The 15,703-nt window shown below is 59.6% G+C and overlaps 1 protein-coding gene across 50 annotated transcripts in view; it reads right to left on the bottom strand.

The window, feature by feature from the left end:
- Positions 1-8,632: 8,632 nt before the first annotated feature.
- RAP1GAP (RAP1 GTPase activating protein) overlaps positions 8,633-15,703 on the bottom strand; it is a 74,164-nt gene continuing 67,093 nt past the window's right edge. For 23 of the 50 annotated variants that reach the window (XM_077970989.1, XM_028838395.2, XM_028838412.2 and 20 more), the window contains 7 exons: positions 15,262-15,371; positions 14,133-14,246; positions 11,892-12,015; positions 10,800-10,902; positions 10,358-10,461; positions 10,097-10,139; positions 8,633-9,676 (listed from right to left, as the gene is read on the bottom strand). In XM_077970989.1, the coding sequence (XP_077827115.1) occupies positions 10,131-10,139; positions 10,358-10,461; positions 10,800-10,902; positions 11,892-12,015; positions 14,133-14,246; positions 15,262-15,371 (564 nt within the window). In that variant the 3' untranslated portion in view covers positions 8,633-9,676; positions 10,097-10,130. Of the gene's footprint in view, positions 9,677-10,096; positions 10,140-10,320; positions 10,462-10,799; positions 10,903-11,891; positions 12,016-14,132; positions 14,247-15,261; positions 15,372-15,703 lie in introns of all 50 variants that reach the window. The other 27 variants (XM_028838396.2, XM_028838420.2, XM_028838429.2 and 24 more) reach the window with 10 other exon arrangements.

Genomic DNA, 15,703 nt, shown 5'->3' with positions numbered 1-15,703 from the left:
GGGTGCAGGGAAGGCTCGGAGGCCATGGGTGGGGAGTAATGAGGAGGACTCAGGAATCTCACTGCAAGGTTTCAGGTGGTGGGGGTGGCGGTGGAGGTGGGGGTTCAGTGGCTGGGAATCCTGTCCTCCTGGCCTGTAAACAGGGCACCTATGGCTGTGCCCTTGACCTGTGGGGAGTGCCCAGCAGCCTCCACCCACCCATGCTAGGGCAGCTCCAGGGTTTCCAGATCCCAAAGTCAGCCCGGGCTTGACCACGCTGCCTGCGGGACTGTCATCGGCCTCCAGCCCACTCAGGTCACCTGGTTGGGGAAAAATGGCAGTGAAGGAGCAGAGTGCTGGGTCAGGGTGAGAGGAGGGGCCTGGGGCAGGGTCTAGAGGCTTTGAGATGTGATCATTGCCCCTCTTTGCCTCCCAGTGTCCTGGGCCAAGGCCTGGGTAGCTGCTGCCTCCTCTCAGGTTGTGACAGGTGCCAGATGGGCCCTTTGTGCTCTGAGCCCTCCACTGTCGAAGAGTCTCCTGGGGCAAAGGCCTCTTTCCACAGGTTCCTAGACAAAACTCAGCCTGGAATGGGCTTCTACGGTCCAAGGAGGAAGGCGGCCCAGGAAGGGTCAGACAGCAAGTTGCAGCCGCACAGCAAAATGGGCAAAGGAGCCCAGCTTCCATCTCCAGCAAGGCGTTCTCACGGCCTTCTGACCCTGGGTCTGGCCAGTGAGAAGGAGGGACTCGCAGGTACCCAGCGCCTGTCTGATTCTGGCACTTCAGCCCCCAATCCCAACAGTCTCTTCCCACCCTCTTAACAACACCGGTGCCGGCGCCATTTTACAGATAGGAAAACCAAGAGCCAGAGAGTGACTGGGGCACTGCTCTAGCTGGTGGTGAGGGAAGGCCTGTCTGAGGGAGTGACATTTGCACGGACAATGCCTTGCAAAGACCTGGAGGAACAACTGCTCCAGGCAGGCAACAGATGAAGTGCAAACAACAGGGGTGGAAATAAGGAACAGAAACAAGGTGATGTTGCTGGAACCCAGAGAAACGGGGATCCATGAGTGGGACAGAGGCTGCATGAAGGGGTATGGCAAGAAAGGAGCTGGCATTTTCTTCTGGCCGCAGCGGGGAAGTCACTGCAGGGTTAGAAGCAGGGGAAACAAGTGACCAGCTTGTGCTTTGATCACTTGAGTGGCTGCGGAGCAGAGGAGGCCAGGGAGCTCCGGGAGCTGAGGCCAGAGCACAGTCTGGAGCTTTCTCTGTCTGGGTTGGAGGTGGTGGTGGCTTGGACCAGGCTAAGTGTGGTGGTGGCGGGAAGGAGCTGGTTCCAGACAAGCTGGGAGGGAGGGCCAGCAGAGCTCCCTGGTGGACTGCACGTTGGGAGGGGAGGGAACAGGGGAATCGGGGCTGGGCACCTGGGTTGATGGAGGTGCTGTTTACGGATATGGGGAACCAGGTGTGGAGAGAAAATAGACAGTTGGGTTTGGATCACATTGGGCTGGAGGTGCCCATTGGACCTTGGAGTAGAGACGCTGGGTAGGTAGGAGGAAAAGAGTATGGAGTTCGAGGGAGGAAATAGAAAGATGAGGGTCAGGATGGTATTTATAGTTATGGGCTGGAGAGAGCAAGTGACTTGCCCAAGGTCACAGAAAGCCAGTGGTCAGGATTTGAACTGGGGTCTGCTAGGCTCTGAAACCCACAGGGGCTCTTTCCACTGCAGGAGGCGTTCACCCCAGACAGCTGGAACAGAGAGGGCTTTGTCCAAGGTACAGGGGGTGCTGCAGGACCCAGGGATGGGGCAAGGAGAAGCCCCTCAGGAAAACACAAATAAAACCAAAATAAAGAAATAAAGTGAATGTAATCCTAATCAAAATCCTGTTGGTCAGGCCAGATGCGGTGGTTCATGCCTGTAATCCCAGCACCTTGGGAGGCTGACGCAGGAGGATCACTTGAGCCCAGGAGTTCGAGACTAGCCTCAGCAACAAAATGAGGCCCCATTTCTACAAGAAGTTACAAATGAAAAATGAGCTGGGTGTGGTGTTGCGTGCCTGCAGTCCCGGGTGTCGACATGAGATGGGAAGAGCGTGCCCAGGAGTTGAAGGCTGCAGTGGGCTATGATCACACCACTGTGCACCGGTCTTGGTGACAGAGCGGGACACTGTCTCAAAAACAAATAATAAATAAAAAGACAAGTCCCTGAGAATGAATTTGGGAATGACTGAGATCCTTCCAGCCTGGGCTGCCCACCTCCCATCCACAGCCTGGTCAGCTGGAAGAGCCCATGTCAAGCATGAGGTCCTGTCCCCTGCCCATTGTACAGATGGGGAAACTGAGGTCTGAAGGAAGGCAGGGCTGGGGTCTAGGTCTTCTGTCTGCCAACCCTGACTCTTCTGCCAGCCCCTAAGCTGGACTCCTGTCAGCCAACTCAATGGCTGGGGTGAAACCTTCCAACTGGGGCATTCCTGAAGGGGGTGAGTGTCTCTCTTGAGGTCCTCCCATAGATGGAACTGGGGCCTGCAGTCTTCCCCTCCTGGGTCTCCCCCAAGGCAGTGTTTGCCCATGCCAGCCTCTGCCCCTGGTCCGGCCCCACCCTGGCCTTCAAGACCCCTCTAGGTCCCTGGCAGGGCAACCCCATGCCTGGCTCTGGTCATGGTTCCTGCCCTGTGGCCAGGACCAAGGCCCCCCCGGCCCCTGCCCAGACCACCCAGCGCCAAGGCCTGGCGGAGCCCGGGTGGCTGGCGGGCAGTACTCCCAGGCTGGCCAGCCGTGGTCTGGCCCCGCCTGAGGGGCTGTGGCCTGGGAACCGCCAGCTGTCTCCTTGGGGAAGCGGCTGGGATCTCCAGAACAAACAGGGAAACCACAGGCTCCCCCACCACGCCCCCAAGGAGGGGCACTGCCTCTGGCCTTGCCCGCCAACACCCCACTCTCCAGGCCTGGCTCCCCACTTCTGGGTGAATAGAATGGAGGCCTGGCGGTGAGGAGGTCCCGGAAGGGCCTGATCCCCAGGAGGTGAAATGACACGGAGTTCCCTGGACGGAAGCGCGCAGCACAGGGCACTGCACGTGGGAGGCTCCTGAGAAACAGCAGCCCTGGACTCATCCACCGCTGGCTCAGTGGGAGCCACAGCAATCCTGGGGGATTCCTGGACCTGGCAGGGCAGGCTGGGACAGCCGCCCTAATTCAGACCGGCTGGGGGATGGGGTGCATGTGACTCCACTAAAAGCCGCAATTAGAGCCCAATTGAAAAAAACGCTGTGTTAGTTCCTCCCCGGGTAGATGTGATTACAGGCTCGAAGCTAAACCGTTTCTAACAGGATGACACATGGAGAGGCCCCTTCTGGGGTCTGGCAGGATGCCCAGCCCCCAGCTGCGTGACTGGGGAAATCAAGGCCCGGAATTCGCACTGCAGGTGAAGAGGGGGCGAGGCTTGAGGCTCCATCCCCACCTCTCACTTTTCTCTAAAGGATTTCGTGCCGCATCCAGAAGCCAAGACGTTGACACCCCTTGAAAAGGAGGGCTGGGGACTGAGATGATTGACTCCCCAGGAGGAAGGAAGCAGGCGCTTCCCAGAACGACCTCGGCGTGACCTGGTCATGGAGCCAGGCGACTGCTCCCTGCCCAACCCATGGGGGCCTTGAAATGATTAATAATAATAAAGATAACGGTGCCAGCAGCAGCCGTGGCTCCCTTTGGAAGTGCTCCCCAGGGGCAGGCATCGTCTCGCGCATTCTCGCAATCCTGCCAGGGAGCTGCTAGTGTAGCCACATGGCAGGGCTTGGGAAACCAAGGCTCCGAAGGGTCAATAACTTGCCCAGCGTCACGCCAGGAGCCAGTGGTGTGTTCCTGCTGGAATTGGACAAGCTGCTGAGATCCTGAGCAGGGGGCGCAGTTTGGGGGGCGGTTAGGGGGTCATCTCAGTGAATGGCAACAAGTGAGTAAGCGAGCCTGTTAGCAAGTGAATGAATGAATGAACGAATAAAAAGGCTGTTTAAGTAATTCTGCCCCTGGGGAGGCACGAAAGGGCCACAGGTCTCTCCCTAGTTGCCCCCTGCCTTCAGGGAGACCCCTGAGATTAATGGGCCACAGATAAAGGCCCAAGTCTCGCCTGCCCAGAAACAAGGACCCCTCACTTCCCGGGTTCCAGGGAACCCCTGGCTCGTCCAACGGCCTGCTAGGGCACAGGGCACTGCACACGGGAGACCCCTGAGAAACAGCAGTGCCACTGAGCAGTGCCTCTCTGGCCTGTCACCTGCCACCTTCGTCCCAGCCATCCCCCAAATGCCACAAGGGTAGATCACCTGTCCTAGTCCCCACCGCCACCTGCACCCTTGCCCAGGGCAGAATTCCCACACAGAACTGGGGTCTGGGGAGGGACCAAAATAGGGGAAAAGTTGACCTCCTCTCTTCACCCACTTCCTCCTGTCCCCTTTGCAGCTCATACTAGGGAGTCCCCAGGTTGGGGGTGGCGCACACTTGGTTCCTAAGGGCTTGGGCAGTAGGGTGCTAGAGCCCCCTGCTGGCCACACATCCCCCTCCATTCCCCAGATTCTTCATTCAGCAAATATTTATGGAGCCCCTACTGTGTGCAAGGTGCTGGGCTCAGCCATTAGTGCACACACAGACGCTTCCTTCTGATGTCTCTGGTTCCACTAAGAAGACTTTGTGTGTCATGTGCCTCCCCACCACGTTCCTGAGGACTGTCCCCACGCCAACTCCTTGTGGTCTGAAGCTGTGCCTCGCTCATCAGACTGGGATTTCTCCAGAGCATGGCTGACACTGCCATAAGACTGGCCTATGCAACCTGCCTTTCCTGAGAGCCTCCCTGGAGAGGGCTGCCAGATAAAATACAGGACGCTCAGTTAAATTTGAATCTCAGACAAACAAATAATAATTTTTTAGTATAAGTATGTCCCAAATATCGCACAAGGTATACTTAAACTAAAAATTCTTCCTTGTTTATCTGAAATTCAAATTTAACTGGGCACCGTGGGTTTCTATTTGCTAAATCTGGCAACCCTAGACCTGGAGCTCTTTCCTCCTGCTGGAAGTGGGCCTGGCCAGATGGCCCAGGTCGTGTCTGGACTTGGCTCCTGCCTGCCCAGTTATAGCTCCTGTTGGTCCCCAGGACTGGTTCCCTCCCTCGCTGGGCCGCACCTGAAACCCCAGCTCCTAGGTGGACACAGCCACCCACCACCCGGTGCACAGAGCCCAGCGCATGGACCCTTAGGAGCACTGTGTCCCACCTCCTGCGTGATGGGTCCAGGGAGAGATGGGGAGAGAGCCACAGCTGCAGAGAGAGACCACGAGTGTCAGAGACAGACAGAGGCAGAGACTCAGAGATAAAGAGACACAGAGACTGAGCACCGGAGACAGAGGGGGGACAGCCCAGAGGGAGACAGACAGAGAGCTTCGGGGCCCCTGCCCAGAGCTGCTTTGGGAGACCAGTGAAGGGGGTGAAGGGTCCTGAAAGCCCACTGGGATGTGCCTGAGTGGACTGGGCAGGAGGAGAGGTGGGGCCCCTGAGCCCCAACATTGGGCTCCAGACTGGCCGGCCCTGAGAGGCAGGGGTGGGAGTCCATTCAGAGGCCGGCCTCAGCCCTGGGGCTCTCCCCTTGCCCTGCCTCCCAGGGGCAAACACAGGGACATTCATGGCTTCCCAGAAGGGCCTATGGGGCAGCCAGAGTGGCTTTTAAAATTAGCCTCGCTAACCAGATCTGGTTATTTCAGGAGGCTCCATCCCTTTGGCAGGGCAGGAGCAGGGAAGAAGGGAGGAACCTCCACATTCCAGGGTCCCTGGCTGAGTACCCCCTGTGGCCTGGGCAGCAGAGAACGTCCAGCTCCCAGTCCCCTGGCGTGGCCAGCCTGGGTCTGTGGTCATCTCCTTGGCAGAGTTGCCCCAGGGTTGGCCATGGATGTCCAGGGACACCCCAGCTGGGGGCGGGCAGGGGAGGACCCCCTTGTACTGGGCATGCGTTCTGTGCCAGCAGCCATCCCGGTACCTTAGAGGCCAAGACAGCCTCTTCAGAGCAATAGGTAGGGGCCTTGTCCTCATTCTCCAAGTAAGGAAACGGAGACTCCGAGAGACAGGAGGCCGCTGCTGTGAGGCAGGGGAGATGGGGGAGGTCAAGTCTTCCAGACACCCAAGTCCGTCCATGGGAGACCTCTTCCCTCCTGCATCTGGAGGAACCCCCCGGCTGCTGTTTCCACTACGAGAGTAATTTCTAAGCAGAGTCCAGCGCTTCCCGGAGCCTGGTACCCCCCGCCCAAGTCCTAATTCCAGCCTCCAGTCACAGTGTCCCGGCTCGCCCTCCCACCTCAGAGCCCAGGGCGAGCACAGAGCTGGCGCAGGCACAAGAGAAACAGCACTGGACACTTTGATCCCAGAGGCCCGCTCCGTCGCCAGCCTCCCCTGACCCCACCTCAGAGCTTGGAGGGGTGCGGTGGGGTGAAACTCAGCCCAGAGGCCTTCCTTCCCGCAGACGGTCTGGCACCAGCTGGACAAGGACGGGGCAAAGGCGGGTTCTGCCCACCAAGCTGCCCATCTGCTCTGCCACGGCAGCCCCTACTGCTCCGTCTCAGCTGCAGGATAGAGTGGAGTGGGGGTGCATTGCTAAGTACAGGGAGACAAGCCGGGGACCTCCCCTGCCAGCTCTGTTATGGGAGCATCATGACCCCAGGCAAACCCGGCAAGCTGAGGCCCAGGGAAGCACCTGACGCCTTCCATTCCCAAAGCCTCACATCCAGGCACCTGTGCTGGGCCCAGCAGGTGCGCATCCTCCACGCACAGAGCGGACCCCACGTGTTCTGAATTACGGACGTCATTGATCCCCTCCCCCGGTACGCACACTCTCTTCTTTGAGCCCACCATGTGCTGGGGCTGCACCGAGAACGTTATGAGATGTCACTTCATTTAATCCTCATGCCAGGGTGCCAGCGAGGGCAGGGCTGTCAGCACCCCCACTGCACAGATGAGGAAACTGAGGCCCAGGGAGCCAAAATCATGTCTCCGTGGTCATAGAGTGAGGAGGCGAAGCAGCTCAGAGCTGACTCTGAAGAAGCTCTTAACCGTGGTGCTGAACTGTGGCGGCCGGCCCTGCAGAGGTGGGGCGGGAGGAGAGAGGGCAGAGGACTGCCACAGAGGGGGAACTAAGGGATAAGGAGCAGGGGTGAGGCTGGTGGGTGGGCGATTCACAGGGGACTCACTGGGTCCAGAGCAGCCTAGAGCCAAACCCAGTTGGGTGGGGCTGGGGTTTGGGTGTGAGTCACCACCCATGGGTGGCCTGAGGCATCAGAGGGTCACAGAAGGGCCCTGTCAGGAAAAGTGTGGCACTCCCTGAACAACCCCCTGGGGTGCCTGGGAAGGGGGCAGGGCCAGCAGGGGCTGGGGGGCACTGCCAAGCTGTCAGGGAGGCCAAGGCACGGCTGATCCCTTCGGAGCCCAATTTGGTGCCTGCTCCCAAATGTCCCCAAACCCACCCCGCAGACCTGCTCTCCTCTGTGGTCCTGCCACAGAGGGAGGAGTCCTCTCATTCACCCAAGTCCCAGTCTGTACCCCCAGGAGCCTCCCGATTCTCCCCTTAGCCCCACAACCCATCAGGCGCTTGGTCCCCCTGCTCAGGCCTGCCTGGTGTCCTTCTCAGCGTCCTCCTGGCTACCCTCTTACCCCATCAACAGCCTCGTTGGTCCCCTCCTGCCTCCACTGGTACAGCCTCCACCAGCAACTACCGCTGCTGCCCGGGGCTCCCCCTACCCTTGTCACAGAGCCCTGGCCCCTCCGTCTGGAGTTCAAGGCCACATTGCCTCTGGCCTCATCCCTGCCCATCTCCCTGTCCCCTCCATTGTCACCTTCCCACCATTTGGAGCTGGTTGCCACCTTCCCGGTTCCAGGGGTGCTCTGCCTCCCCGCCTTTTACTCGAGGCCCCCTCCTGCAGGGTCCCTCCTCCCTAGGCCATCTCAGGAACAGGGAGCAACTCCAGGGACTTTCCCTGACGCCTATTCCCCCAGGCCCTGCTGGTACACACCTCTCCTGTCCCCAGCTGCCCCTCATCACCCATCATCCTACTGTCCCAGCTGTGAGTTCCTGGTAGAGGGATCTTGGACTCATCCCCATCTCCTGGGCCCCCATCGGGTCCCGTAAGTGATCCCTTGGCGCCCCCTTGTGGCCATATAAGGGGATTCACTGAATATGAGAACAGGAGCAGGAAGTAATTAATTGAGCACCTAATGTGTGCCAGACACTGTGTGTGTATGTTTGATACCCACCAGCTCATTGAATCCTCACAACAAACCCTTGGGAGAAACACTACCACTCCTGTTTTACAAAAGGAAACACTGAGGCTCACAGAAGCTAGTAAGTTTTTCAACGCCACCCACCCAGATGGTGCCAGGACTCAAACCTAGGTCTGCCTGACAGCACAGCCATGTTCTTCCTGCAGTGGGGAAGGGGCCCAGGGTGCAGGGAAGGACAGTACCCCGGGGAGGAAACCACGGGCCGTGCTCACATTGCTGGTGGCTTGGCTTTGGAGGTGTCCCCAGGCCCAGCAACTCTGATAGGGATAGGCTTGCTCCTTGCCACCTTGGCAGCCCTGGACGTCTGTCTGGGGTCAATCTGGCCACGGTTCACACAAAGCCAGGCCCAACTCTGGGTACAATAGCGATAAATAGAATTTATTTTATACAACTGTTACCGACATCCACACGGCCACAGGGGCTTCCAAAATGGGTGTTGGGGCTGGGAGGCTGGCCTTTGGCTTGGCGCCTAAAAAGTGTGACCAGACACACAAGGGCTCCCAGCAACTGTGCCTGGCTGCCCCCTCCATGGCGGTCGGGGGAGGCAAGGCCTGGACTCTCGGCCAGCTGAGACTCTTGGCCTAGAGGGCCCAGCATGGGATGGCAGGGGTTAAGCTGGGTGCTGGCTGAGGAGTCAGGTAGGTCCCCATCCCCCATGAGGGGGTCACTTGTCTGTCACATGTAGGCAGTGGACAGGGCATTGGCAGACCTGTGGCAGAACTGGAGGGTCCAGGAGGCACACTGGGCACAGCCAGCTCCCTGCCCCTCAGCCCACCTGGGGTTCCAGGGACCTCAAGAAGCAGGGTAGGGTGACAGGAGGTCCCTGGGAAGAAAATCCCACCTTCTAGGGCAGGTGCATATAATCACAGTCTTCAGTGACCTCTGAAATAATCTTGTCCATTTGTAGCAGAAGCGCCCAGAGAGGGAGAGTGACTTGCCCAGAGTCACACAGCAGAACCCAAATCGGAAACCAGGATCCAGCTCCCATCCCAGTGTTCACTCCCCGACACATCATATCCACCTCGTGCTGCCTCCAGGGGGTAAGCTCGCCGCACGGAACTGTCTCAATCTCTCTCTCCCACCTTGTTCCCTCTGAGTCCAGAGGGATGCTCAGGGGTGATGGAGGCCCTGGGTGGGCCCAAGCCAGGCCCCCAGTCCTGCTTCCACTGAGCAATCCCCGCCCCAGCCCGGACCCCCAGGCTGGGGGTAGGGATGATGCCAGCAGCTTCCCCGATCCCAGGTCTGGACGGCTCTGCCCTGCAGAGATAGCCCAGATGGGTGGACCACAGGGAGGGTGGGGAGGCAGGGGGCAGCCCACAGGCTGGTGTTGGTCTTCAGGGCAGAGGTCCCGTCTGCCTGGGCTTGACACGGCACCTTCCCCTTGTGCTTCTGTGGCCTCATCTGCAGGGCAATGGGGGATGGAGACACCATGAAACATGGCATGGTGGGTGGCTGGCACCAGTGTGCCCCAACTCTGCCAAGTCCCTGCCTCAGGGAACCCCACCCTAGGAGAGGGGCCCACCCTTGGAATTCCAGGCTCTGGGTCTTTCTATCCCATTGGGAACCCCTGAAACTTCTTGCCACCCGGCAACTGCCAAGTCCCTTTCACACTCCCATCAAATCCTCCAACAATAAGGGCAGAGGTCGCAGGGAGGGGCCGTGGCCTGCCCAAGTCACCCAGCAACTGAGTGCCAGGGGCTCAAACCCAGACACATAGCTCCCATCCCAGAGAGGTGACAGAGCAACAGGGAGGAATCACCTCAGCCCCCCACACACCCCCACCCTCTCCCACCAAACACAAGCTGAAGGGCTGGGTCTAACCTGCTCAGCTTCACCTTCAGAGGGGGTGGCCCGGCTAACAGCCCTGCAGACAGTGGTGGTGAGGCAGGCGGCAAGACGGGAGAGGCAACGGGGCGGGAGACACAGGTGTGCAAAGTCACTGGCTGTGTCCAGGCCGGGCGAGCCCCACCCCTCCTGGCCTGGGGGGACCTCTTGGTCCAGCCTCAGCTCCCAGCCTCCCCGCCAGCTCATCCCCTCCCGGGTACGGCTCCCTCAGCACCAGCCCCAGGAGGCTGCACGTACCAGCTGGGGCATGTGCTGCTCAGATGCTTCCAGCTGGATCTTGATCTCGGGACATGCAGGGTCCCCCAACTTGCCGGCGTCTGGGTGGGGTGATCGAGAGGGGCCTGGGGAGGGGGGCAGGAGGGAGCCACCTCACTGGCCGCGGGGAGGCACCAGGGAGACGGGGGCACAGGTGGGCGGTCGGCACCAGTGCGCTCCAACCCCACCCTTAACTTTCTTCCTTGCCATCCCCCATCATCCTCCGAGACCCTTCCAGAAGAAACCAGCCCTCCAATCCGCCCAGCCACCCTAAGCTGGACAATGACCTGCCCGCTGTCCTCCAAGGCAGGGGCAGTCACATCACACACCGACTGTGTGGGGCATGGGACCTGGTACCCAGCCCTGTCCCCCTCCTACCCCAAGGGTAGCCCTGCTTCGTGGGGAAGCTGCCCTGTCCTGATACCTGGGGAGCTGCCCCCACTAGTGGTGCTGACACTGTCCTCCAGCCACGTGCTATAGATGAAGGAGTCCCGCTTGTGAGGTGTTCCTGAGGACGACACGCTCTCCTGGGGAGGGGGTGGAGAGAGGGAGGGAGGTTAGCCCATGCCCTTGGCACTGGCTAGGGCTCCCTCCCAGCCCCTCTCCCTCTCTGCACTCTACAATCCCCCACCTGTACCCCCTGCAAAGAGGACGGGCCTAGCCATGTCTGCCCCAGGGAGATCACAGGAGGAGAGAGTCAGGGCAGGCAAAGACCCGGGCACACACCACCCACTGCCACTCATTCATTCAACCAACATTCACTGATGTTCTCCAGGGCTTGCCACTGACATAAATCAGGCATGGGCCCTGCCCTCAGGAGCCTGGTATCTGGGAGGCAAGGCAGGCTGTGAAGAGACCATTGTAATTCTAGACTCTGTGCCGCAGCGGGCAGGGCCTGGGTCGGCACCGTTTCCAGCTGCACCTGTTGTATCTGGGGCAGTGCTTGGCAAGGAACAGGGGCCCACTGATGGTTTACAGAATGAAGAATGACAAAGGGTGTTCCGGGCAAAGCCCAGGGACTGTGAGAATGCAAAGCGGGTTCCTAACCTACCCTGAGACTAGGAAATCAGGGAAGGCTTTCAAAAGGAGGTGTGTGAGACTCAGTCAAGAAGGATGAGTCAGAGCCAGCCTCGCAAAGAAAGGAGGCGGCGGCAGAAGAGTGTTCCAGACAGAAGAGATGGCACACGTGCAAAGGGCCAGGGGTGCAGTGAGCCTGGGAGGCTTGGGGGGCCACAAGGGAGTCCAGAATGTCTGAAGTGGTGAGAGAGGAGACTAGAGAAGAAGGGAGTGACCAGATCTCCAAGAGCTCCAGAAACTGAGCTTTCTGTGGACAGTGCTGGGGAGCCATGGAAGGCTTCTGAGCAGGGGAGGGTTCGTCTGCACTGCGCCTTTGGGCCGGGTCCCCTGATCACATCTCAGCCACGCCCAGGCTCGTGGTTCTACTCAGGGCATCTCCAGGCAGCAAGGAGCCCCCTTCCAAGCTCCTGTGGAGCCCCCGACCCCCTGAGCCTCTCACCAGGCCTGTGTCCTCTCCGTCCACACCCTCCGTCTCCTCCACCACGCTGGCGAAGCTGCTGGCACTGGATGAGGAGCGGGAGAAGTCCTTGAGCGCCTCTGCTCTCTGCGTGGCGGTCTCCGCTCTACCACAGACAGCGCCCCATTAGCCGGTGTCCACCCCGAGCCCCTCCTGGGCCAGGCCCTCACTCCCTTGCCCTCCCCAACCCGGGAGGCCCAGCCTGTAGCAGCCAAGCACCTTTGGGGACCCCTTACAGATCCTTGGGCCTCTGAGCCCCCCAGACTCCCCCTGCAGCCTCCTCCTACCCCCGCTGTCCTTCCTAATCCATAAATCTGACCATGTCCCTCCCCTGCTCAAAACCCTCTCCTGGTTCCCCATTTCCCCAGGTAAAGCACAATGTCCTTGGCCTGATGTTCAAAAACAGCAGCGATTAGTGACACTAACGTCATCGGCTGCACGTCCACTCTGCGCTAGGCACTGCTCTACGTGCCTTTACCCGAATTATCTTATCACTATGATTATTATACCCATCTTCCAGATGAGGAGATGCCAGGCATAGAGGGGGCAGGCACACAGCCCAGGGTCACTCAGCACAGGTGGGAGGGCAGTGGATGAGGTCCAGGCAACTCCACAGTCTACTCTCTTAACCCCACAAGGTTTTCATGCTCAGGGCCTCCGCGCCTCCTGCCTGGAGTCTCAGTCCTCTCAAATCCCGAAAAGCAAATGTGCCTTTCAAAAATCAGCCTAGGGCTCCAGCTCCAGGAGTCCTTCTCCGATTCCTCCTCCCAAGGTGAGAATGACCCTCCCCACGCTGGCTCCTGCATACCGTGTCTCCCCTGCCCCTGCCATCCTTTCCTCTCTGTTTGCCTACTCGGCTCTTTAGCCTGGGCTGAGTCCTCTCGATCCCCACAGAACCCAACACAGAGGCAACTCAGGCAACGGACACCAAATGCAGGGACAGCTTCCTCACTGGCCTCTCTGCTTCCATCCCACCCCACTCCAGCCTCTTCTCCAGAGAGCAACCTCGGTCAGCTTCTTGAAGCATCACCCTCATGATTAAAATCCTCCCAAGGCTTCCTGTCACACTTAGGATAAAAGTCAAAGCTCTTAGGCCAGGCGCGGTGGCTCATGCCTGTAATCCCAGCACTTTGGGAGGCCAAGGCAGGCGGATCACAAGGTCAGGAGATCGAGACCATCCTGGCTAACACGGTGAAACCCCGTCTCTACTAAAAATACAAAAATTAGCTGGGCATGGTGGTGGGTGCCCGTAGTCCCAGCTACTCGGGAGTCTGAGGCAGGAGAATGGCAAGAACCCAGGAGGCGGAGCTTGCAGTGAGTTGAGATTATGCCACTGCACTCCAGCCTGGTGACAGAGCGAGACTCTGTCTCAAAAAAAAAAAAAAAGAAAGAAAAGGAAAAAAAAAGGACAAAGCTCTTTTACAGCCTGCTAAGCTATAAGCCAGTGTCTGCCCCCCTCTCCAACCTCCTTCCTGCCACCATCCAGCACAATGTCACAATGTCTGTCTGGGCCCAGCCCCTCAGGTACTCTTTTTTTTTTTTTTTTTTAAAGTGATAGAGTCTTGCTATGATGTCCAGGCTGGAGTGCAGTTGCAGTAGTTATTCACAAGCATGATCATAGCTCACTGCCGCCTCAAACTCTTGGGCTAAAACCATCCTCCTGCTTCAGCCTCCCAGGTAGGTGGACTCCAGGCATACGCCACCACTCCCGGCCACCCTTCTTTCTGTCCCTGGAGTGTGCCCCAGGCCTCTGCACTGGCCGAGCTCCTCACCTGAATGCTCTTCTCTCTGCCGTGCCAGTCCTAGCAGGGCTGGCTCCATTCCCAATTCAAATGTCACCCCATGGAGGTGTCTCCCCTGAGGACCCATCTAAAGCACCCCTGCCCCCAGTCCTTCTTCATCCCCCCCAACCCTGCTTCGGGTTCCTCCTATCACCATGATCTGGAAACAGCTTATGAGGCCATGTTTTAGTGGACCTGCGGCCGTGAGGCGGGGACCTATGTGCAGGGCACTTCTGTGCCCCAGAGCCGGGCGCGGGGCTGGGCGTGCACAAAGCGTTCGGTGGGTATATGTCAAAGGAGGGCCCCAGAGAATGCCCAGGCCCCCCTGACACCCTGCTGTGGCAGAGTCAAGGCTCCTGGGCTGTCCCGGGCCCAGGCAGGGGAGGGGAAGGACGGTTCACCACTCCCAAGCCCCCAAGCCCCACGTGCCCTGAGCCCCAACCTGTTCTTGGTCGTGGGCATCTCTGGGGAGCTCTGAGTGGATGAGTTCTCCGACTTGGGCTCCTGTGAGACGTGCCCGCTGTCTGGGGTCTTCTGACCAGCCGGAGGGCTCTCCCTGCAGGGCACACGGGGGCAGCGGGGGGATTCAGCTCCGGGCCCGGCATCAGGGGTAGCATGAGGCCCAGGCGGTGAGGGGGGTCACGGTGCCTCCTGCCTCATACCCACACCCCTATCCTCAGGGCCAGCCCTGGAGCAGTCTTGTGGGCTCCCTGGCGAGCCTGGCCAGTGATGGGGTTGGCACTGACGGGGCTGTATGGGACAGGGATGGGACTCCTCCCACGTCCTCTCCACAGGAGCAGGTACAGCTGTCCCATTATGGATAAGGAACCTGCCCAGGGACGCACAGCTAGGACGTGGCAGTGCCAAGACCTGAACCCAGGACTCACAGCACGTGGAGCTCTGGCAGCAGCAAGGACAATGCCCGCTCCCCTCCTGGAGCCCTCTCAGGGGGCCTGGCCCCGGCCTCACATGCAGCGCCCCAGGTCCCCACAGCAGCCCCATGCCATGGGTTGTGTTCTTGTCCCTTTTCCAGGTTGGGACAGTAAGGCTCAGAGGAGCTCAGTGACTCACCCAAGGTCACACGTGGTTAGTACCACGGAGGCAGTACTCACACCCAGGAGCTAGCCTCGGAATTCCGGGGGCAGCCCTGCTGCTGGCCTGGGCTCACTGCCCTCATGCTGCCCACACTCGCTCACCCCCAGGCCCATCTGTGGCCACCCCAAACATCAGCACTACGCCCTCCCACATGCACTGGGGCCGTGGGAAGAGCATGGGTGCTGGCCCTAGACAGATCAGGGCTCAGATCCCAGCTCTGCCCATCACTGGCTGTGTGACCTGGGCAAGCCCCTTGACCCCTCTGACCTACGGCTTCTTGATCTGCATGTGGCACGTTAGGTGACGTGCTGGCCCTGGTGCCCGACACACAGCAGAGACTTGACCACACAGCTGTCACTAGTGGGGACAGAGAGGCAGAGGGGCGGGCACTCCCTTCTGCCTGCTCTGCTTTGCCACCGAATGGGGATCAGGGATGGGGGTGCAGGGGAACGGGGCACTGTCCCCCCCTCACCCACCTCTTCTCCTGCACCTCCTGTATGTTCTCAATGCCAATGGCGCTGCTGCGGCGGGAGCCGAACGGGCCCGACTTCTTCCTCGTGGGGCTCTTCCCAGGGACAATCAGTGACTGTGAGGAGAGGCCCCAACTCAGTGCCACCTTCCCTGGGAGCCCCAGTGCCCCCCAACATCCCCTTTGGGGACCTTGCTGCCCCAGGCCCTGAAGCAGAGTTGGTGAGCAAGAAAGAACGAGAGAAGATATTCATCCCCAGATAGGCCTCCCAGTTCACAGAAAGGGAAACAGTCCCCAGGAGGGCAAGGGGCTCTCCCAAGCTCACACAGCAGGACCGCCAACACAGGCCCAGGATTAGGGCAGGGTCCTGAGGGGGCTGGGGTGGGAGGAGGCCGAGTCCTCAGAATGGCTACGGCTCCCTGCCCCGCAGGGCTCTGCGGGATCTGCAG

Source organism: Macaca mulatta, chromosome 1 (genome assembly GCF_049350105.2).
Source record: "Macaca mulatta isolate MMU2019108-1 chromosome 1, T2T-MMU8v2.0, whole genome shotgun sequence".
NCBI classification, from domain to species: domain Eukaryota; kingdom Metazoa; phylum Chordata; class Mammalia; order Primates; family Cercopithecidae; genus Macaca; species Macaca mulatta.
This window is presented reverse-complemented; position numbering and strand designations above follow the sequence as displayed.